A 24,845-nucleotide genomic window follows, 5' to 3' on the forward strand; every position below is an offset into this window, starting at 1 on the left:
CCTGGGATGGAACCAACGCATTGGCTCCATCTCCCTGCGGCGGTGAGCGGCGGTCCAAAAGTCTAGGCGAAGAAGGAAATGATCCAACCATGACACCGGTTTTTTCACTATATCTCCTAAATCCAGATCATTTACCCACTGACCAGAGATAAAAATCAAGTCTAGCGCGCCTCCCCCAATGTGTGTAGGGCCATCAGTTACTTGAATCAGGTCCAAGGCCGTCATGGAGGCCTGGAACTCCTGAACCACCGTTGATGACAAGCCGGCCGATGGCAAGTTGAAATCCCCCAAGACCAAAAGTCTGGGAATCTCAACCGCCACGCCAGCAAGCACCTCTAGTAGCTCAGGTAGGGCTGTAGTCACGCAGCAAGGAGCCAGGTACGTGATCAACAGCCCCATCTGATTCCGGTGGCCCCACTTCACAAGGAGGGATTCACAGCCAGCTATCTGAGGAACAGTGGACTCCCTCGGCTCCAGACTTTCTTTAATCACAACCGCCACCCCCCCACCCCTACCTTGGGCCCTCGGCTGATGGAATGCACGGAAACCCGGAGGGCACAGTTCAACCAGGGGTACACCCCCTTCTGTGCCCAACCAGGTCTCCGTAATGCCCATAAAGTCCGCGGACTCCCTCTGAATAAGGTCACAAATCAGGGGAGCCTTATTGACCACGGACCGGGCATTGCAAAGCATCAGCCGAAGACCCAAGCTCTTGACCATCCGGGGAACAAGTGAGGACTGAGGGGCCGGAGCACGTGATCGCTTTTAAACATCGAACACGTGCTCTCGAAGAACGATGCGGCCCCCTGCCTCCGCCATATCTGCCTCTCCCACTTACCGTACAGATGGAATAACACTCTTTGCTCTGCACATTCCCCTCCCCCCTGTCTTCGGACCGGCTGAAATAATGTCGTGAGCGTGCGCTGGGACTGGACATACCCTCCCCGACGGGTTTCCCCCAACACCCGCCCTTACCTCCCCTTAAAATTCCCTATTTAAAATCCCCAAAGACTCTTCTTGACGATGCCACCTCTGTGGGTCCCAAGACCCGTCATTGAGGCCGGCCCTAGGTAATGAAGGGCCATTCCTCGGGGTACTGCAGGTGCAAGAGTTCATGTGGCGAATAACGCATGGAATCGACCGACAGCTGACTATGTCCCCTTTAGCAGCTGAGATGTTATGCTGAGATGTTTTTCCGGGGTCCGGTATCAGATGGAAAAAGAGGACAGATAGTCCTTCCTGGGTAGATGTAAAATCCATTGATATCCTGGTGGGTTAACAGACGAAAGATCGTAAACCGTCTTAACCGAACCAGGGCCAAAGCATGACTGCTCTGTTCCATAGTCCGAATCCCCTCAGGGAAGTAGATGGTGCTACCGTCGCCTCCTTCACTGTCCGTCGTTGTCCCCCCTATAAAAGGGGACTCGTCGAGCAGAGACCACAACGCCTCCGACGTTCCTCTCGTCTCCGGCTCCAACCTCCGCAGGTACCTGGAAATGCCATCCAAGGGGCCGTCTTCCTCACCTCCCACGCCCCTCCTGGCAGAACCAGGCCACAACCCGAAGGATTCGGCCGTCGAAAATGCCGCAGTTGGTCTTGCGGCTAGAGGAACAGAACAGAAAGCGTCGATCCGGCCGGACCACCATCTCCCTCCAACGGCTCATCCTGTCTGCTGTCCTTCGTCGCTCACCCCTCCTCCAGCACCGTGCATGGCAGCCGTGGTTATCAAGAGGCCTAAACCTCGTCCAACGGCCACCGGATAGATGTTCCGCTGGGCCGGAGAATGCCGTCTGCAGGAGAGATGTTCCAGCAGTCCAGGGAGGAGGTCCGAGGGTGGGGTAAAAGGGTAGCCATGATGTCAGCTGGAAAATACACCGTCCTGCCCCACGCCTCAACATGGTCGTCAAGTCCACCACTCGCCCCCACCCTCAGTGGGAGAGATGGTCCGACGAGCTGGGACCCAGAAGACCAGGAGGCGTAGTCCAGGGGTGCAATCAGGGCACCGCTGAATGGGCGCCATCTCAGCTCAAAACATGCAGCCCTCTCCCCACGTCTCCACATGGCCGCCTCCACATGTCCACCAAGCCTCAACCGCCGGCGGGGAAGATGTTGTGGCGAAGCGAGGGCCAAATCGCCAAGTAACGCAGTCCGGGCCTCACGGCGTAGTTGGCACACGCCGCCCCCCCCACACCTCCACATGGCCGTTCGTCTCCCACCGCTCACCCTGCATTCAACAGGGAGATGGTAAAAGAGCTGGGGACCCAGGGCCATGAGGCTCAGTCCGGGGAGTCTAGTCCGATGAATGCAGTTAGCGGCGCTAGAAACAAATGCCGCTAACCGCCAAACAGCTGAGAGACAGCTGAGGACCGGTCGCCCACCCACGCACCTCCGCGAGGCCGCCATCTTCGCCCACCCCGTCTCCGGCTTCTCCGACAGCAACCGCGGGTCCAAGAAGGTCCTAAGACTCCACCCGCGGTCGCTGGGATGTAAAATTCACCGGGCCGGGGGGTGCAAGCGGCAAAAGAGGCAGCAGGACGTCGCCATCAGCCAGGGATCTTGCCAGCCGCTGTTCCGATCATTCAGTAAGCCGCCATTCTTGCGCATGCGTAGAGTCTATTATCGGTTACAAATTGCCCGAACCTCCCTCAACAGCGGAGATTTACAGCCCCACCATGAGCTGCCTGGCCAGTCCCATCTTCCAGAGCTCTATTCATGGGACTGGCCACTACTTATCCGGGAGCAGCTCCTCCACCCGGGTGCGCTGCGGACCACCAACATTTTCTCTTAGACCACCAGTGGTCCATGGACCACCAGTTGGTGACCACTGCTCTAGACTAGCCATACCCAATTTCTGCAACCATTCTTCATATGTTTTTGTCTTCAGGCCTTTAATCATCCTAGTTGCTCTTCTTTGTAATTTTTCCAAAGTCTCAACATCTTTTTTGGTAATGTAGTGACCAAAACTGAATGCAGTATTCCAGATGTGATCTTACTAAAGATTTATAAAGTGGTACTAATATTCTATGTGATTTTGATTCTATGCTTTTTATACAACCAAGGTTTGTATTAGCTTTTTGGGCTGCTGCCACACGTTATTGTCTCATGTTTAAGTGATTGTCCTTGGGATTCCAAGGTTCCTCTCACAGTTTATTTATTTATTATTTATTTATTTATTTATTAGATTTTTATACCGCCCTTCTCCCAAAGGACTCAGGGCGGTGTACAGCCAATATAAAACAATAACAGTGTACAATTAAAACAAAAAATTAAAAAACTTATTATATAATTGGCCAAAATTTAAAATGTTTAAACCTAAAAACCTGTAAAATTCATATAAATTACAAACCCAGTTAAAATTAATATTTAAAATTTAAAAATTAAGAATTTAAAAAGTTTAAGCCAGTTCCGCTCGAATAAATAAATACGTTTTCAGCTCGCGGCGGAAGGTTCAAAGGTCAGGCAATTGACGCAAACTAGGGGGGAGTTCATTCCAGAGGGTAGGAGCCCCCACAGAGAAGGATCTTCCCCTGGGGGCCGCCAGCCGACATTGCTTGGCGGACGGCACCCTGAGAAGTCCCTCTCTGTGCGAGCGTACGGGTCAGTGGGAGGGGTGAGGTACGAGCAGGCAGACGCGTCAGTACCCAGCTCCCAAGCCATCGAGCGCTTTAAAGGTAGTAACCAAACCTTAAAGTGCACCCGAAAGACCACAGGCAGCCTTAAATAAATAAATAAATAAATAAATAAATAAATAAATAAATAAATAAATAAATAAATAAATAAATAAATAAATAAATAAATAAATAAATAAATAAATAAATAAATAAATAAATAAATAAATAAATAAATAAATAAATAAATAAATAAATAAATAAATAAATAAATAAATAAATAAATAAATAAATAAATAAATAAATAAATAAATAAATAAATAAATAAATAAATAAATAAATAAATAAATAAATAAATAAATAAATAAATAAATAAATAAATAAATAAATAAATAAATAAATAAATAAATAAATAAATAAATAAATAAATAAATAAATAAATAAATAAATAAATAAATAAATAAATAAATAAATAAATAAATAAATAAATAAATAAATAAATAAATAAATAAATAAATAAATAAATAAATAAATAAATAAATAAATAAATAAATAAATAAATAAATAAATAAATAAATAAATAAATAAATAAATAAATAAATAAATAAATAAATAAATAAATAAATAAATAAATAAATAAATAAATAAATAAATAAATAAATAAATAAATAAATAAATAAATAAATAAATAAATAAATAAATAAATAAATAAATAAATAAATAAATAAATAAATAAATAAATAAATAAATAAATAAATAAATAAATAAATAAATAAATAAATAAATAAATAAATAAATAAATAAATAAATAAATAAATAAATAAATAAATAAATAAATAAATAAATAAATAAATAAATAAATAAATAAATAAATAAATAAATAAATAAATAAATAAATAAATAAATAAATAAATAAATAAATAAATAAATAAATAAATAAATAAATAAATAAATAAATAAATAAATAAATAAATAAATAAATAAATAAATAAATAAATAAATAAATAAATAAATAAATAAATAAATAAATAAATAAATAAATAAATAAATAAATAAATAAATAAATAAATAAATAATAATAATAATAATAATAATAATAATAATAATAATAATAATAATAATAATAATAATAATAATAATAATAATAATAATAATAATAATAATAATAATAATAATAATAATAATAATAATAATAATAATAATAATAATAATAATAATAATAATAAGGCATCCCGGTCAAGGAAGGGGCGCAACTGGCGAACCTGGTAAAAAGCTCTCCTGGAGACGGCCGTCATGTGGTCTTCAAACGACAGCCGTCCATCCAGGCGAACACCCAAGTTGCGCACCCTTTCCATTGGGGCCAATGACTCGCCCCCAACAGTCAGCTGTGGTTGCAGCTGGCTGTACCAGAGTGCCGGCATCCACAGCCACTCCGTCTTGGAGGAATTGAGCTTGAGCCTGTTTCTCCCCATCCAGACCCGTACGGCTTCCAAGCACCGGGACAGCACTTCGACAACTTCGTTGGGGTGGCCCGGGGTGGAAAAGTACAGGTGCGTGTCGTCAGTGGACAGTTGGTACCTCACCCCAAAGCCACTGATGACCTCGCCCAGCGGCTTCATATAGATGTTGAACAGGAGAGGCGAGAGAATCAACCCCTGTGGCACCCCACAAGTAAGACGCCTCGCGGTCGATCTCTGCCCCCCTGTCAACACCGTCTGCGACCGGTCAGAGAGATAGGAGGAGAACCACTGATAAACGGTGCCTCCCACTCCCAAACTCTCCAACCGGTGATACCATGGTCGATGGTATCAAAAGCCGCTGAGAGATCTAATAGGACCGGGGCAGAGGAACAACCCCTATCCCTGGCCTTCCAGAGGTCATCCAGAGGTCATCCAGAGGTCAGTTACTGGTTTTGCCTAATCTGTACTTATATCTGTGGTTTTTCCTGCCTAGGTCTAAAACATTGCTTTTCTCCACATTAAAGTTCATGTTGTTGGATAGGGCCCATTGTTCAAGTCTGTTAAGATCTTTTTCTATCCTGAACTTGTTTTCTGAGGTGTTGGCTATTCCTGTCAGTTTAGTGTCGTTTGCAGATTTGATGATCTGCAGATTTGATGATGGAATCCTCTATTCCATCATCCAAGTCATTTATGAAGGTATTGAAGACTATTGAAAACTATTGACTTCCGCCTAAGACGGAACCTTGAAGTACCCCACTGCCTACTTTCCTCCATGTAGATCTGTACTACTACAGGAGTACTTCTTGAGTAAGGTTGTCAGTCAGTTATGAATCCACCTGGTGGTGATGCTGTCTAGCCGACATTTTTCTAGCTTATCAAGAAGTAAGTTGAGGTCTACTTTGTGAAATGCAATAAGTATAGCAATAGTATAAGTATAGCAATAGCAGTAGCAATAGCACTTAGACTTGTATATTGCCTCACAGTGCTTTACAGCCCTCTCTAAGCGGTTTACAAAGTCAGCATATTGCCCCCAACAATCTGGGTCCTCATTTTAACCAACCTCGGAAGGATAGAATGCTGAGTCAACCTTGAGCCTGGTGAGATTCGATCTCCCAAACTGCTAGCAGCCGGTGATCGGCAGAAGTAGCCTGCAGTACTGCACTCTAACCACTGCACCACCATAGCTCAAGTATACTATGTCCACAGCATTTCACTGGTCTACTAATTTAGTCACTTTGAATGATATAAGATTGATTTGACATGATATATTTTTAACAAATCCATGCTGGCTTCCAGTTATAACTTGATTTGTTTCTAGATGCTTGTTTTCAACTAGATGCTGTTGAACTCAGCTAGTACATCAGTTAGTAATTTGAAAGTTGTTGGTAAGAAGTTTGTTGGTCTGTAGTTGCCTGGTGCTGTCCCTTTGGCTAAATCTTTCATTATCAAAAAGATTTTTCCAAATGTTAGCCACTGTTCAATTTCATCTCCTTGCAGTTAAATTGCTTGGTGACCAGTGGTGTAGATCAGTTAAATTTTTCAACCAAATGTTCATCCTCGCTTAGTGCTGACCCATTATTCATTTTCCTTGCTCTTTTTTCCATCATTTCTACTGTTATAAAATCTTTCATTTCAACTTCTTTATTATTCTTAATCACCTCCTTTTAACCAAGCTATATTTCTTTGGGTTATCCCATATCTGCGCCTAGAACTGCACTGTTTCTTCTTGCCAGGCGTTCACTTCACTGCATTCTCTCTGTTGATGGATTGGTAGACATATTTCTGATTGGATGATTTTGGAGATTCTGCCTATAATTTGCAAATTGAGCTACATATCTGCTGATGTTTTTGACTGTTGTTTGCTGCTTTATTATTTCCAGTTCTTCCTCAATCTTCCTTGTTTCTAGGTGATATTTCTTGATTAGGTATTCTTTGACTGAGCTATTCATTTGTGTAAATTACATCTCATCATATTTTTATGGGAGAGACACTCTTCATCTGGATCCTCTGTTGAGAACTTTCCATATGGTTGAACTTTTGGTGTAGCTCTCGTCTTCCTCAGAGCACACAAGCACCACAATCATATAGTACACAAAGTAGTGCCTTGTTGGGGCCTTATTATTATTTTATTCCATCTTTTTTGTACATTTCAATTCAAGGTGGCATATATACTTAATATTCCTGCATCCTATTTTCCCCATATGTGGGTGGGTTGGGCTGAGAAAAAGTAATTGCCTCAAAGTCACTCAGCTGGTTTTCATGCCTAATGGAGGTCTAGAACTCAGTAATCTGACCTCTGGGCCAGCAGCTTAACTATTACATCAAACTTCATATAGGAGCACTTAAAATTATAAGGTATTTTTAAAAATGTATAAAATTACAATAATAAAATAGCAACCACTTAATGCTTGGTCAGCTGTTCATCCAGCTCACTATATATGCTTTCAAGCTTGAGTTGCACTCCTTTGCAAAGATTTCTAAAAGCTCAGTCTTTATGACTTCCCTGAATGACCTAAATGTTTCACGATGAGCAAGATGTGACATTCTCATTACCTGCTGAAAATATTCAGGGTGCACTTTCAACCCGCTTATATTGGGCAGGCTTATTCTATCTGGTGTAGATAATTTCAAAAGTTAACAAGGGCCCAAGCCATAAGGTTTAAGAGTCTTCTAGACTAGGTATGTCCACATCTGGTAAATCAACTGCCCAAAGGATCAAGTTATCTGCCGCTTATCAAGAGCTGGGAAACCAGGAAGTCTCCCAAGTTGTACATCAGTTCATTGAGATGGAATGCTGTCCTATCCAAAGCTAAATTTTGAATTATCTTGGTATAAGAAGGTTCCTGAATAAATTGGAATTTTTTCTTACTAGTATTCATTCCAAGTCTGTTTCATCCTTTCAAATTCTCACTGCCTCCAGATACTTGATCAAGAGGAATGGCATGGGATGGAGATATTTTATCCTTATAGCTGAAGAATGGATTCCTTCAAAAGTGGCTCATTCTTAATAATTTGACTATGATGAAATTCTCACTTATATACACTTCAATATTTAAACATATATCTGAACATCAAAAGTCACTATATTATCTTTCTACAGTATATTGATATAACCTAATGGTTACTTTCGGATATTATGCTAAGTCATGTGATACAACTGAGCTCAACCAAATTCACAGAGCCTTCACCTTTCTCCTCTTCATTATCAGAGTTAGAAACACTTGTTTCTCATTTTAGGTATCTGGTTTCTATGTTTTCCAAATAAAGAAAAAGGAATTAATATGCATTACAGTTTGTTTTAAAGAATTATATTAAAAAAATTATGCTTTCAGTTTTGTTTTGAGGGAGGAAGCATTTGTATTGTATAATGCCTTATAATGCCTTTCTGCAACGGATTCGCTCCGATGAACTTTGCACAGAACTCAAACGATGGCAAGACGAAGGTGAAACTAACCTTTACATTGACTACCATGCTGACTGCATAAAAAGAAAAACCTACATTCGATTGGCTAACATCCAACCCCCATCAATCAAAGCATCCAACCATCCGTTGCACTAAACTTCCAAACATCCTTCGTACAGAACCCTCAACCAACTGTCGTTCAACCAACCAACCTCCAACCACCCATCGTACAGAACCTTCAACCATCCATTGTTCAACCAAACAACCTCCAACCATTCGTCGTTCATAACCTCCAACCAACTATCATCCAAAACTAGGTACGCATGCCCCTTACTTCCTCTACACCAAACACTGCAGATCTTAAATGCAAATTGATAAATGCAAGAAGCATTGTAAACAAATTGCCTGAATTTATTCTCTTGTTAAACTGGATTATATTATATATTATATTATATTAGTATGCAAAACATGCTGAACTCATCCCTCCCTTACTCCATTATTTTAGACAAAGAATATCATGTTTTTCGGTCAGATCACGAAACCCGCAGAGGAGGTGGAATGGCTATCTTTTACAAAAAATCACTGAATCTAAAAAATATTCAAGTTGCACATAAACTTGCTCTTCCTGAAACTATTATATGCAACCTGTCCCTTAACATCACACTTCAATTCTTACTATGCTACAGAGCCCCTGACTACGACATCATACATGCGAACATGTTAACCACACTACTAACATGGGCTACCTCTTGCCCATATACTCTCATCTTCCTGGGTGACCTCAATCTACCTCTTATTAACTGGATAACAAATGAATGTACAACTGAACCCATCCATACTACCCTGTTCTGTTTCCCTCCCCCCAATACTCCCAGCAAAGAGTCAGTCAGAGGCCTCCTTTTCTCCTTTTATTTACATAGATAGATGTCCTGGCCACGTCTACCCACGGGCCTGCCAAGTTTTTGGAGATAACAAGGAAATTATAGATAAGGCCAGAATTACTCACGAATATATTCTTCCCTCCATTGATACAGTTTGCCCGTGCAAATTCATTGCTTTGTCCAAGACAAAAAACCAGGAAGTCCCGCCTCCTATTTATAGTCTCTGCAGATGTCACTGCATGACAATTATTACTTGGTTTTATCCCAATGCTCCTTCTGCTGCGCGCGCCGGTCACGTCTGCGCAGTCTTGCATCACTCCAAAACTGTTCTTGGGGCGTTGCCAAATCAGAAGAAGGCTCCGGAGAATCAGGCCTTGCCGGCCCCTCCTCCTCCCTTTGAGTGGGTGCCAGGGAGGGAGAGGGCTCAAGAGAAGCAGGGCTTGCCAGGTCTTCTCCCTCACTTGCTGAATCATCCGAGTCCAGGAGTCCAGGTCCAGGAACCTGGGTCACAACACTATCCTTCACCGCAGGGCCCTTCCCCCGGGGCTGACGATCGGGATGCGGTCGGGCTGGGTTCTGCTCATGGAAGGCCTGCACCAGGTAAGGGGCATGAACGTTGGAGGCATCTACCCAGGAGAAATCAGTCCCGTATCCCTTCCACACGATCAAATATTGGAAACGACCCTTCAGCCAGCGGGAGTCTCGTACGCTGTGGACTTCGTATTCCTCCGACCCGTCCTCAGCGACAGTGACGGGTGCTGTTGGGCACCGAAGGGGACTTGGTGTGGCCTCAGGAACCAGAAGGGACCGGTGAAAGACGGGGTGGATCCGCATGGATCGTGGCAGGGTCAGTCGGTAGGCTACCGGGTTGATGACTGCCTCGACAGGGAACGGGCCGATGAATCGGTGGTCCAACTTCTTTACCGGGCGGTCGGACGGGAGGTGTTTGGTGGAGAGCCACACCCGGTCTCCAACTGCCAGCGGGGGCGTTGCCCGTCGGGAGCGGTCGGCGGATCGTTTGTAGTCCTCCTTTGCCCGATCCAGCTGCTGACGTACCAACTGTTGGACCGCATGCAATTCCGTCAGGAAGGTCTGCGTTTCGGGAACAGGAGAATCCGGTGGTGCCAGAGGGAAGAGCCGCGGATGGTACCCCACATTGGCAAAGAACGGAGTCATCTGAGTAGAGGTGTGCTGAGAGTTGTTAAAAGCAAACTCCGCCAGGGACAGGTAATCGGCCCAGTTGTCCTGTTGCTGGTTGATGAAGCAACGGAGATACTGTTCCAGGATACCGATGACCTTCTCTGTACCCCCGTCGGTCTCCGGATGGTGCGATGACGACAGACACACTGCACCTCCAACGCGGCCATCAGGCTCTTCCAGAAGCGAGCTGTGAACTGAACTCCGCGGTCCGAAACCACCCTGTCCGGTAGACCATGGAGGCGGAAGATGTGCTGCAGAAAGAGACGGGCCGTTTTTGCGGCTGTGGGCAGTCCGTGGCATGGGATGAAGTGTGCCATCTTGGTGAGCATGTCCACCACCACCAGCACCGTGGTGAACCCAGAGGACGGCGGCAGGTCCGTCAGGAAGTCCATGGAGATCGCCCCCCAGGGTCTGTCGGGTGTCGGCAAGGGCTGGAGGAGCCCGGGAGGGGCCCCCGTGGCGGCCTTGGCTTGCCGGCACGGTACGCAGGATGTCACGTAGGCATGTACATCATGCCGCACTCGGGGCCACCAAAAGGTCCGTGTCACCAGGTGGAGGGTCTTGAAGAACCCAAAATGTCCTGCTGCAGGGTTGTCGTGGCACTGGGTCATGACGAGGGCTCGGAGTGGTCCTGTGGGCACATATAATCGCCCCCGAAACTTGAGTAAGTCCTCCTCCAAGGTCCAAGGAGACGTGGGGCCCACCTCCGCTCTCCTTTGCTGCGACCAGGCGTCCTGGCGCTGCGCCTCTCGCACCTGGGCCCGCAAGTCCACTGGTTCCCATGCTGCGGCCAAGGCTTCTGCCGGCAGCACTGTCCGTGGAGGAAGGGGGTCCTTGGCGCAGAGGTACTCTGGCTTGCGGGACAGGGCATCCGCCCTCCGGTTGTGACCGCTGGGAATGTAGGTCACGCGGAAGTTGAACCGGGCAAAAAACAACGACCACCGGATCTGCCGCTGGTTCAACTTCCGAGCTGTGGTGAGGTGCTCGAGATTCCGATGGTCCGTTCGGACCTCCACCTGATGTCGGGCCCCCTCCAGATGGTGTCGCCAAGCCTCGAATGCAGCCTTGATAGCCAGCAACTCTTTTCCCAGATGGTGTAGTTGCGCTCGGAAGGATTGAGTTTCCGGGAGTAGTAAGCGCAGGAAAAGTGTGCCGCCATTCGCCGGAGCCTGTAGCAGCACCGCTCCCAGAGCCACATTGACGCGTCCGCTTCCACCACAAAAGGCCGGAGCGGGTCGGGATGCCTCAGGACGGGTTCCGTGTGAAGGCTTTCTTGAGGGTGGTGAATGCTTCTTGCTGCGGGGGACCCCACCGGAACGCAACCTTCTTCCTGAGGAGCTGGGTAAGTGGAGCTGTCAGTGTGGCAAAGCCCGGGATGAAGGTCCGGTAGTAGTTGGCGAAGCCCAGCAGGCGCTGAACATCCTTCACCCGACGAGGGGCTTCCCAGCTACACAAAGCTTCTACTTTGCATGGGTCCATGGCTATGCCCTCGGGCGAGATGATATGCCCGAGGAATTCTATGGAAGTCCGGAAGAAGACGCATTTCTCCAGCTTCGCATTGAGTTGTTGCTCCCGCGTTGCAGAACCAGACCGACGTGTCGAAGGTGGCTTTCCCTGGACCGGGAGTAAATCAGGATGTCGGCCAGGTAGATAACCACGAACCGATCCAACATGTCTCGGAACACGTCGTTCATGAAGTGCTGGAAAACGGCGGGAGCGTTGGTCAACCCAAATGGCATGACAGTGTATTCGTAGTGTCCGTATCGGTGCTGAATGCCGTCTTCCATTCGCCTCCTTCGCATCCGCACCAGGTTGTAGGCCCCGGAGATCGAGCTTGGTGAAGATCGTGGCCTCCGCAACCTCTCCAGCAGCTCCGGGATGAGCGGCAGGGGTAGCGATTCCGCACCGTAATGATTTAGCCGGTAATCACAGCACAGGCGCAAGTCCCTGTCTTCTTCTTCACAAAGAGGACCGGGGCCGAGAGGGACTTTGAAGGCGGATGAACCTCGGGCCAGGTTTTTGTCCAGGAAGTCCCTGAGGGCGCCAACTCGGCTCCGACATGGAATACAGGCGTCCCACAGGCAGTGGTGCGTTGGGCAGAAGGTCCACGGGCAATCGAGGGCCGATGCGGGTAGTCGGTCCGCCTCCTTCTCGCTGAACACGCCGGCGAAGTCCGCCAGCTCAGGAGGCAAGGTGATGGCAGCGGTGGGGACGTTCTGGCCGGCACAGGTGTGGCGGATGTGATCGACGCACTGCAGACTCGGGAAAGAGATGGCGCCCGCGACCAGGCCACCTGAGGATCGTGGGTCCGCCAGGCCAACCCAAGGACCAAGGGAAAATGAAGGTCCGCCGTGACATAAAACTGGATCGCCTCCTCATGGTCCCCAATAGCCAGGCGCAAAGGCTGGGTGGCAATTTAATGGGGCCGGACACCAGTTCTCGCCCATCAATTGTCTCTACCGCATCGGAGGGTCCACCGGAACCACGGGACCGCAAACTGGGTCACAAAGGCCTGGTCCATAAAGTTTGTTGTGGCCCTGAGTCCACCAGCGCATGCGCCTGGAGCCCGTCCGACTGGTTCCCCAACCATATCCGTGTGTCCAGAATCAGATGCCGAGGGGCCCAGAGTCTACTTCCGCAACGCCCAGTGGGGCTTAGTACGTGCCCGACCTAGGGTTTCCCGAGGTCGGGCCTGCTCCGCTTCCGATTGGTCACGCTGTGATTCGGGGACCGGCGTCGTGCCCCGCTTTCTGGGGCAAGAAGCGGCGAAGTGGCCGGGCTCCCCACAGTACAGGCACAATCCCCCTTGGCGCCTCCGGTTCCGCTCCTGGGCTGTCAGGCGAGGTCTGGCCGCTCCCAACTCCATGGGCTCTTCCGCAGCGGTTACAAAACGTGGGGCGGCCCTGGGTGCTGGTGGTGCAGGAAGTGGGGGTGCAGATGTCGACGGCGGGTCCCGGGGGGTGCGACGGGACGGTCGCCGTTGCAGACGGGCATCGAGGCGGAGACAAAGGGGCACCAAGTTGTCGAGGGTCCGCGGCGCCTCCACGCGGGCCAGCTCGTCTTGCAATTCCTCTGAGAGTCCCTCCTGGACCGCGCCCACCAGCGCTGCATCATTCCAGTCAGAGTCCTGGCACAAAAGACGAAATTCGGCGATGTACTCCTGCAGGGGGCGTTTCCCTTGACGGAGTTCCTTAAGGCGCCTGGTTGCCATCAGCATTCGAACGGGGTCCTCATACATGGTGCGCAGGTGCTGCCAAAAACGCTGTTGGTCCGCCAGCAGGGGGCTGTCCTGGAGCAAGAGGGGCGTGGCCCATCGAGCAGCCGAGCCGGAAAGAAGGTTAATCACGAAGGCCACCTTAGCCCGGTCGTCTGGGAAATCCTCTGGCCGCATAGCCATGTAGAGCTGGCACTGTCCCAAGAAGGTCGGGAACATCTCAGGCTGCCCAGAAAACTTATCCGGCACGGTTATTGGGCACTTGCGATGAGGAGGAGGAGTGGGAGGATGGGGGGGGCTGCAGGCACATTCCCGGCAGCAAGTTGGCCTGCCAAGTGAGCCACTTGCTGCTGGAGCTGTTGATTAGCCGCTTGTAGCTGCTGTAACTGCTGCTGTACCTGCTGCTGGTCCATCTTTGGTGGAAGATGTTTTAGTTGGGGTCTTGGACAAAATGTTCTGTTTCCCTCCCCCCAATACTCCCAGCAAAGAGTCAGTCAGAGGCCTCCTTTTCTCCTTTTATTTACATAGATAGATGTCCTGGCCACGTCTACCCACGGGCCTGCCAAGTTTCTGGAGATAACGAGGAAATTATAGATAAGGCCAGAATTACTCACGAATATATTCTTCCCTCCATTGATACAGTTTGCCCGCGCTAATTCATTGCTTTGTCCAAGACAAAAAACCAGGAAGTCCCGCCTCCTATTTATAGTCTCTGCAGATGCCACTGCATGACAATTATTACTTGGCTTTATCCCAACGCTGCTTCTGCTGAGCACGCCGGTCACGTCTGCGCAGTCTTGCATCACTCCAAAACTGTTCTTGGGGCGTTGCCAAATCAGAAGAAGGCTCCAGAGAATCAGGCCTTTCCGGCCCCTCCTCCTCCCTTTGAGTGGGTGCCAGGGAGGGAGAGGGCTCAAGAGAAGCAGGGCTTGCCAGGTCTTCTCCCTCACTTTCTGAATCATCCAAGTCCAGGAGTCCAACTATGACCTTATAAACACCGACCTCTCATCTCTTGACTGGCAAAATCTATTCTCAACCTGTATCGCTACTGAAGACCACTGTAGAGTTTTTCTACTTGACATCAATAGAGTCATTAAACTTTACGTACCACAAATCACCACCAAAATCATAAAAAACAATTTACCCATATCAATAAAAAAGCTCCAATCCAAAAAAAAAATCCCTCTGGAGAAGAAACAAAAAGGGCTATGTAGCAAATTTCAAAAACCGCTACAGAAATATATGCAACCAAATAAAGATTGAATGCACCGATTACCACTCCAAGCAAGAAGAAGACCTGCGCACAAATTCCAATCATGATTTTTCATAATTTTGTGAACAACAAACTTAATGAATCGAGATTCATCCCACCACTAAAAGAATCTAACGGCAAAGAATATAATGATGAAACAGCTAAAGCAAACCTCTTTAACACATTCTTTGGCTCAGTCTTTTTTAATAGTAATGGCTCATACCCGACATTCCCTAATTGTACCAACAATGAGTACAATGACCTAACACAAATAGATTTCACAGAAGATAATGTCGAAAAGTGCCTTCGCAAACTGAAACCATCTCTATCTATTGGACCTGATGGTCTGTGTGCATACTTCTTAAAAAAGCTTTCTACTAACTTAGCAGAACCCCTAAGCATAATCTTTGAAAAAGCTTTCATGACCAGCTTCCTTCCCAAACTTTGGTCACTAGCTACGGTCATCCCTGTCTTCAAAAAAGGAGACCCTAGCCTAGTTGAAAATTACAGACCAATCTCTATGCTGCGTCACCTGCAAAGTAATGGAATCTATCATCAACAAATCTATTACCCTCCACCTAGAGAGAAACAACCTACTCTCTAATAAACAATTTGGTTTCAGAAAAAATTTATCATGTAATTTACAACTTCTTCACTGCAAAAACATATGGACTACAAATCTTGATCAGGGCAAAGCAATAGATGCAATTTAATAGACTTCTGTAAAGCTTTTGACTCAGTGGTACATGATAAACTTCTAAAACTAAAATCCTATGGCATCTCGGGACCCCTCCACAATTGGATAACAGCTTTCCTGTCAAACAAACAACAAGTGGTCAAAATTGGCAGTGCTCTATCAAATCCTGTTCCTGTCAAAAGCGGCGTTCCCCAAGGCAGCGTTCTTGGACCAACACTCTTCATATTATACATTAATGATCTCTGTGACCATATTATAAGTAATTGTGTTCTCTTTGCTGACGATGTCAAACTATTTAACACAACCAACAATACAGCTATCCTTCAAAAAGACCTTGACTTTATGTCAGAATGGTCAAAAACTTGGCAACTCCAAATCTCAACCAGCAAATGCTCAGTCTTACACATTGGAAAAAAGAATCTAAACACTAAGTACAAGCTCGATGGACAGTACCTTACAGATGACCCCCACTCTGTTAAAGACCTTGGAGTTTTCATATCAAATGATCTAAGTGCCAAAGCCCACTGCAACTACATCGCAAAAAAGGCTTTAAGAGTTGTAAACCTAATCTTGCGTAGCTTCTCCAGAAACACTACACTACTAACCAGAGCATATAAAACATTTGCTAGACCAATTCTTGAATACAGCTTGCCTGTCTGGAACCCATACCACATTTCAGACATCAATACAATTGAACGTGTCCAGAAATATTTTACAAGAAGAGTTCTCCACTCCTCTGAATACAACAAAATACCTTATGCCACCAGACTTGAAATCCTGGGTTTAGACAACTTAGAACTCCACCGCCTTCGACATGACCTGAGTTTAACTCACAGAATCATCTATTACAATGTCCTTCCTGTTGAAGACTACTTCAGCTTCAATTGCAACAATACAAGAGCACACAATAGGTTTAAGCTTGATGTGAACCACTCTAATCTTGATTGTAGAAAATATGACTTCAGTAACAGAGTTGTTAATACTTGGAATACACTACCTGACTCTGTGGTCTCTTCCCAAAATCCCCAAAGCGTTAACCAAAAACTGTCTACTATTGACCTCACCCCATTCCTAAGAGGTCTGTAAGGGGTGTGCATAAGAGCACAAGCGTGCCTACTGTTCCTGTCCCATTGCTTCCTTTCATTATATTCAATTAATGTAGTTATTACATACTTATGCTTATATAATACTTATATATTGTATAGTTATTTCATGCTTATGCTTATATATACTGTGTGACAAAATAAATAAATAAAATAAATAAAAAATAATACCCTAATTTGTTGAAATTAATTAACACTCATGAACTTTAAGTATAACTTCTGGAAATTACCTTAGGTCATGCTTACAGTATATGCTGATTGGTTTATGTTCTGTTCTAGGTCCCATTAATGATGATGCCATCTTGCATATTTTGAGACTCAGAGATAAACTTAGCTGGCAGACATTATTACCACCTTGTGAATTTGTTAAATCGAAAGATGTGGCTAAATTTCGGAAGACCCCATTACTGGTATTTTTCTTTATAGTTCATGTCAATTTATTCTATTTAAGATTCAGTCTATTATTTGTATAGTGTATATATTTGTGTAATTTGTTTATACATTTCCATCTATTGTGAGGATTATTTATTGTGGTAATGACATAGAGCATGGGTGTCAAACTCGATTGCATCATGGGCTGGATTGTGATATATTGCAACGGTTTTTGCCTTTGCGGATCTGGGGTGGGCATGGCCTGCCTGTGTTTGACAGGTCTTTCATAGAGTGTCGTCCCCCCCCCTGTGTTTTCTGGCTGTAGACTTGAATTGTTATGTGCAAGTACTGTGGTCAGCATAGAGGAGGATTATTCATTTGCATCTCGACAACTCTTAAGTCAGCCTTTTTTTCTCTAATATAGTTTCCTTTAGATATTTGTACTATAACGCTATTTTCTTTAAAAAAAAACTTACTTCTGACATGTTCTATACCATCTCTTTAGTCATTATTCTGAAGTAAGTATTAACTATAACAGGAATCTATGACTTATCTTGGGACAGATGCTACAATTTGCTGTCAGGACAAGATGAAGGCCACAAATGATACCAGAAGAGTGGTGGTAAAGAGAAAGAACAGAGCTAATGGTTTATGACCCACTTTTGGGAATTTACATTTTAAGAGAGAATTGGAGCAGAAAGTCTCTGCAAAGCAAATTATTTCATTTTCATCTCTTAGAAAGCTTCTAATTGCCTCCCAAATAGCCCAATATCAAACTTATGACTTTTAGCAGTAGAATGGCCAATTCTGAGTGACATAATTTTGGACCATTCTAGAGGGCTTGGTTGTTTTAAGATTGGGATTGGTGTGATTTTCCTCTCGGAGACCACCACCTATCATCTTATTTTCTGAGAAGAAAGCATAAAAAATAAGCCCTTTTGCTGATGAATTTTGGAGGCACAATCTATGAGTACAAGGAGGCTGCATGCAGTAAGGGCATTCAGATATCTACGTCCTCTGTAGAAGAAATAACGTAATTTATACTAATGATATTTTCCTGTTTAGAGGTTAAAACTATTATGTATATCTTTGGAAATAGTCATCTGATTCCTGTCCTTATATAGGTAGTCCATTTTGGACTAGCAACAACTACAATAAAGATTATCCACTTTGATATTTTAAATATAACTATTTTAAGTAAATAGTCTCATAAAATGTTATATCCTTTTGGAAATGATTAGTTTCTAGGACCAACTGTTTATTAAAAGTATTTTAGATGAGGCTTCTTAGATTAATGATAACTTTGGTCTTATGTTTCTTGGAAATGTATCAAATTTTAAAGAAAAAGTTTTATTTTTTTATTTTACTTTTTTATTTATGCCTTTTATTTTTTCTTCCCATGTTACCAGTAATAAATAATAAGTTATATACAAATTGGTTTTTTTTTTAAATTTGGAAAAAGAGAAAAAGCTGTTTCTGAAAATATTTAATTCAGGAGTAGACTCTTGTAGACTCTTCTTCAGGGGAAAGGAGTTTTGCTCAATAGAAGTCAAGAATATCCTTGAACCAGAGTAGGAATGCAGCTACAATGTGTCAAAATATGAAAGCAAAACAACGAATAGTACCTGTATTGAGTTGATGGTGGATCAACTCAACAAAGAATAGAAAATACAGGTACTTACTTTTCAGTAAGTACAGAAAGTACAGACACATGAAATGTGAGAAACAATTAAGGAGTTAATAATATAATTTTCAAATCATAACAATTCCACTAACAGTGAACCTGTTTGCTAATACATGTTGTGACAATATTAATGATGAACTACAGATGTTATCACCATAGTCTTTAAAATTCTAGGAGGAAACTTCAAGAATATAGGGACTCAACTATCCTTCCAGATGGTAGAAAAAATGGAAAAAGAAAACAGAAAACTACCAAAAAAAAAGTTCCGGAAATGATATTGGTGAAAAAGATTTAGTTTTTAGTTATCACATTAATGGACTCCTGGCATAAGATGGGTTATGTCTTATAAGAGCTGATGAAGTTACATTTGGCAAAAGCCTTGTAAACTTCAATTCTGTGGATGTTGGTATGAAAATTCCAGTGTATCAGCTTGAAAGACTTCTGCATCAGAAAAAGTGAAAATGTTGTTTTAAGGGGCCTATTATGCAGTTATGTAAACCAAAAAGAATATTTGCTTATAGGTTCATGGCTTGTTATCTGTAGATGTTCCAAATATTGGATGTGAAGAAGATCAGCTTGAACTCTTAGTACAGGAAAGTAAATCTATGTGACTATCTACTCACCCATTCAACCAACATGTAATTAAACTTTGGAATTGACTACCATGATATGTATGCTAGTTTCAGAAAAGGATTGAGCCAACTCATGGAAATAATGGGGTTCAGTAACAATTAGCCTTGATGACAGTTTGACTGCCTCTGAAGAGGCAGTTGGGAGACTAGTGGAGAGACTAGTGGAGATTTATATTGCCCTCACCATACTTGCATTGAAATGAGTTTTAAAAAGTTGGCTGCAGAAAGATCTATTCTGAAATTGGAATAGTCCATTTTGATTCCAGAATATTCCATGATGAAATATTTTGCGCTACCTTACAGGACAACTTGCAGAATTTCCACATGGCCATTCATAACAGGGAAACATTTGGATATATTGAACTGCAAATTTGGATATATTAATCCGCAATTCAGGATACTAGTTTTGAGGGCATGGGCCTCATATATGAAACTAATAGCTTCTCTTTTATAAACATTCATTAAACATTCAAAGAATGTGACAGGAAAATTCTGACAAGATTCTCCTCCTGGCATCTAACAGCGAGTAACAGCCAATAGCTTTGAAACTTTACAGAAAGGAAATTGGGAGATCTATTGCAGAAAAAGGATATAGGGAGGAGAGAACAAGCAAGGTAAATGCTCTGCCTAAGAATTCTGCAGCTAACAGATGTGATCTTGGCTGCAGATAAATTTACAATCATAAATAACCACATCAGTGTTGTAAAAATTGACAATTACTATGTGAATGGAGCAATTAGTAATTAGTGAGTAAATAAAATACCCCACAGAGTTTGTCAATTCACTAGAAATCAGTATTAACTGCATATTAAATTTTAAAAGAATAGCAGTTATAATATTTGTATAAGAAACAATGGATATTAATAATTAATACTACTGCAAATTATACATGAGTGAAATTGAATAGAGTTTAAGTTACTTACAAGTTAAGCAATTACTTCCAGAAAAAGTATTTCTGGCACACAGAAAAATTTCTTTCAAAATACAAATCCAAACGTTTTATATAAAGCTTGAATTTACAATGGAAATCAGAATCAAGGTCAAATAACAATGAATTACACTATATCTGCAAGACCTAAATATATAATTAGCAATAACATGTATTTCCAGAATCATATCATTTGAGAACTTGCCAAAAACTCACTCAAGAAATTTATATTTTGTATGTAGCCTTTAAAAAGTGTGAAATAGGAAAAATTTAAGACCAAGGTAGGAAGAATACAGAAAGAGATGTCTTGAGAAATCGTTTATTTGTACTCCTGTAAACCGGGATGCGGTGGCTGAGTGGCTAAGACGCTGAGCTTGTTGATCGAAAGGTTGGCAGTTCAGCGGTTTGAATCCCTAGTGCCACGGAACGGGTGAGCTCCCATTACTTATCCCAGCTTCTGCCAACCTAGCAGTTCAAAAGCATGTAAAAAATAGGGACCACCTTTGGTGGGAAGGTAACAGCGTTCCGTGCACCTGTGCCATTGAGTCATGCCAACCACATGACCATGGAGATGTTTTTGGACAGCGTTGGCTCTTTGGCTTTGAAACGGAGATGAGCACTGCCCCCTAGAATCAGAAACAAGTAGCACATATGTGTGAGGGGAACCTTTACCTTACATGACTACTTACTCTCACTTATTCTTGATCAAAACACTTACATTCATTATTTTGAACTCTACATTTATCATGCTGCCCATGAGTGCTGTGTTCTGTCCCCCCTCCCCCCGAATATCAATTGTCGGATGATTCTTCTTCAAAATAAGAAGAAACAGGTTTAGGGAGCATATCTAATTTAATCTGAGAATAACCAACCATGAAACCAACAAGGTTTTCCTGAGATCTTTGGAAGACTTGCTTGCATGTAATTTCAGTATACAAACTCCATTTTTATAACAAACAAAACAGAAAATAGTTTTTAAAAAAACACGGGAATATTTTTACTGTGTATATAATTGCCGATATATGCTCCTTGTGTTTTTGAAAATTTATCTGTTCTTTTTAATTTGTTATGTTGGAATGGTTGAGTCTTTAACTCCAGCTTTGATTTGCTGGAACTCTCTATTTTTGATTTTATGAAATCTGGCATTGATCAGAAACTTGTGAGTCTCTTTTTCCTCAAAATATGCAGTTTGACTTAGGACCAAGTAGCATATTTAGCACTAACAGTCTATTCCAATTGATGAGATTTACTGACATAATTCACATAAAACATATTCAAATAATTTATATTTGAAATAGCAAAAATACAGGACATTCTAATACTATTACCATAGTTGAGGAAATAGCAATCAGATTCTGAAGTGAAAATATTTGTGCAGAATAAAAATAAAATATATTTTAAATTAAACTCCAAATAGATATAAACAATATGAAGCTCAAATACTTAGTAAAGTGACCATCTAGGCTGGAGCTATTAGATTCAAAATCTCTGGCTTCAGGCTATATGAGGATTGTTAGAGAAGTTTACATTTAGCAAATTGAGTTGCCTAAACTAGAGGTAGGAGGAAGAAAAAGATACCAGAAGGGACTTTTGGGAAAAGAGAAGGCCTTGGGAGATTCTGAAGTTTTTCTGTATTTTGACCAGAAAGAAACAATCAAAATAAATTATGTTCTTTGTAAAACAAATGGGTAGGGAATAAGAGACATAGTGAAAATAAAGAGGCAGAGGTTTGGGAGCAAAGAGTCTAACAAATATTTGAAGATTTTGTGAAATAGTTGTGATATGGTTTTGTGTCTGTTAATTTTTTTTCTAGAAGATACAAAATAGAAGATATAACAGCAAGGCAGTAATGGAAATCATCATCACAATCATCTATGGCTCTGAGTCTTATTGTTGTTTATCCGGGAAGGGCTACGTTCCTTCATTTTAATAGTAAAGGAGCAAAAAAGAAATGCTGTCTCTCTGACCCACACAAATCTTTGAAAGATCATTAGACCTGACACCCTTGTCTATCAGAGTATCTAGCACAGCACTGCAGAGAAATCTTACTGGGTCATTCTATACCACTAAAAGAATGTATAGCATGCAGCTCCTAGATTATTTCCCATACCTTAGTGATAGATGGCTGAGCTTAGAAGCATGTATTTTACTGCAGTTCTGGATATATTTTTTAAAAAAGTTTTTTATTAATAATACAATTAAAACATTGGACATGGTGTGACTTTTCCAGTTTAGACATTTCTGTTAAGTTTTACCTTGCAACAAATACAGTTCCTTTTTGCTGTACAAGTATATACCATATATCACAATTCAAACACGTAAATTCTTTCATCTATAAAAGTTACATCAATACCAATTTCATTCTTATCTATCACAGAAAACTAACATAAAGATTTCTAAACTTTCAACTCATCAGTGAAACTTTATCCCAGCATTCTTCCTCCTCTCCAACCAATGATACAATTTATTCCAGAATTCATAATATTCTGTTTCAGTCTTATCTTTGAGTTCCAAAAGTCAACCCGTCCATTTCGGTGCAAGTTAATATCTTAGCTAATACTTCTTCTGAGGGGGTCTCTATTTTTCCAGTTTTGTGCAAAGGTCAATCTTGCTGCTGTTAGAATATGTACATTAGATATATTTTTCCCTTGTCATATTTGTCCATTGTAATACCCAATAAGAAAAGTTCTGGCTTTAACTCTATATTTTGAATTAATATCCCTTCTAGCCATTGTTTTATCTGATACTAAAAGTCTCTGGCTTTCGGGCATTCCTACCACATATGATGAAAAGTCCCTGGCATTGCCTTGCATTTCCAACACATCGGTGAATGATTTTTGCTCATTTTGGCTAATCTTGTGGGTGGGAGATGCCACCTATAGAACATCTTGTATAGATTTTCTTTATACATGGTAGCTAAAGTTTTTTTTTTAAATTTACATTTATATCCCACCCTTCTCCGAAGACTCAGGGCGGCTTACATTGTGTAAGGCAATAGTCTCATTCTATTTGTATATTTATATACAAAGTCAACTTATTGCCCCCCCCCAATCTGGGTCCTCATTTTACCTACCTTATAAAGGATGGAAGGCTGAGTCAACCTTGGGCCTGGTGGGACTCGAGCCTGCAGTAATTGCAGGCAGCTGTGTTTAATAACAGGCTATCTTACAGCCTGAGCCACACCACGGCCCTATAAGTTATCTATTTCTTTCCCATAATTCCTGCCAATTGTCTAAATCGATGCTATAACCAAAGTTTTTATTCCAAGTTAACATGGTTTCTTTCACTTGTTCTTCAAACATAGCTCTGCAGTTCTGGATATTTGAAAGACTCTACTTTCTAGATTTTCATTATCTGCTTCTTGCATAAAATGTACTAGTTTGGCTAAAATAAAAGACAAAGCACTTTTGGTTTAGTAGGAAAACTAGGGATTCCTCCCTGGGACCCTAACACCTGTTTTCTTGATGGCTATTGTTTCCCTTGGCAATAACAGTTCTGTGTTTTCTCTAGACCAGAACCTTGGCTCTTTGTTTTTCAAAAACTTAGGAGATACTGTGGTTAACTATACATTTTCTAGGTTGGCTGTTAGCATGACATTAGTCTAAACACAGAGGTCCAAGCAAAGACAGTTATAGTTCTTCTCTGCCACTCATAGAATACAATAGCTGAATTACATTTGAGTGGCTTAATTAAATATTAAAGAATACTTCTCAAGAAGGAATGAGAGGGACAAGTGAGAAGAAACCCATAGAAAAATTATTAGCTGGAATGTAAATGGCCCTTCATGAGTAAATTATTAACAATGGGTACTGGATTTATTAATGCTCAGTTAATGCTCCTAACCAATTGATAATTGGTTATCAATTATCAGTGACCAGATACCTTCCCTCAGGAATTGGCAACAGCTACTTATGTAGTTTATCTTAACATGTAGATCAGAGGTGTTAAACTGGCGGCCTGCGAGCTGGATGTGTCATGTGTAGGCCACCCCCACCCCCACCCCAGCTCCATTAAGGGAAAAAACATTGAAAAATATGTTTTTCAGAATATTCATGACTGGGAAGATATGGTAACAAGGTGAGCCAATGAATAGGCACAGCAACTGGGTCAGCCAATGAGTGCTGTTTAGAAACAAAAACTTAAGCAAGAAGTCTGGGCATGGCTTAGATTTTAAGCTCTGAACTCTGAAGCTGCAAACATGTCTGAACTAGGCTAGTCTGTCTCTCTGAACTGATCTGAAACTGAAGAACCACATGGTATTGTATATATTACTCCATGTTTTATTATGTTTATAAAGAATAGAATAGAATAGAATAGAATTTTTATTGGCCAAGTGTGATTGGACACACAAGGAATTTGTCTTGGTGCATATGCTCTCAGTGTACATAAAAGAAAAGATACGTTCATCAAG

The 24,845-nt window shown here is 42.4% G+C and overlaps 1 protein-coding gene across 1 annotated transcript in view; it reads left to right on the forward strand.

The window, feature by feature from the left end:
- DNAH14 (dynein axonemal heavy chain 14) overlaps positions 1–24,845 on the forward strand; it is a 279,895-nt gene that overhangs the window by 3,008 nt on the left and 252,042 nt on the right. Inside the window, exon 2 of the mRNA XM_058169855.1 lies at positions 17,098–17,228. Coding sequence (XP_058025838.1) covers positions 17,098–17,228 — 131 coding nt within the window. The remainder of the gene's footprint in view (positions 1–17,097; positions 17,229–24,845) is intronic.

Source organism: Ahaetulla prasina, chromosome 1 (genome assembly GCF_028640845.1).
Source record: "Ahaetulla prasina isolate Xishuangbanna chromosome 1, ASM2864084v1, whole genome shotgun sequence".
Classification (NCBI taxonomy): domain Eukaryota; kingdom Metazoa; phylum Chordata; class Lepidosauria; order Squamata; family Colubridae; genus Ahaetulla; species Ahaetulla prasina.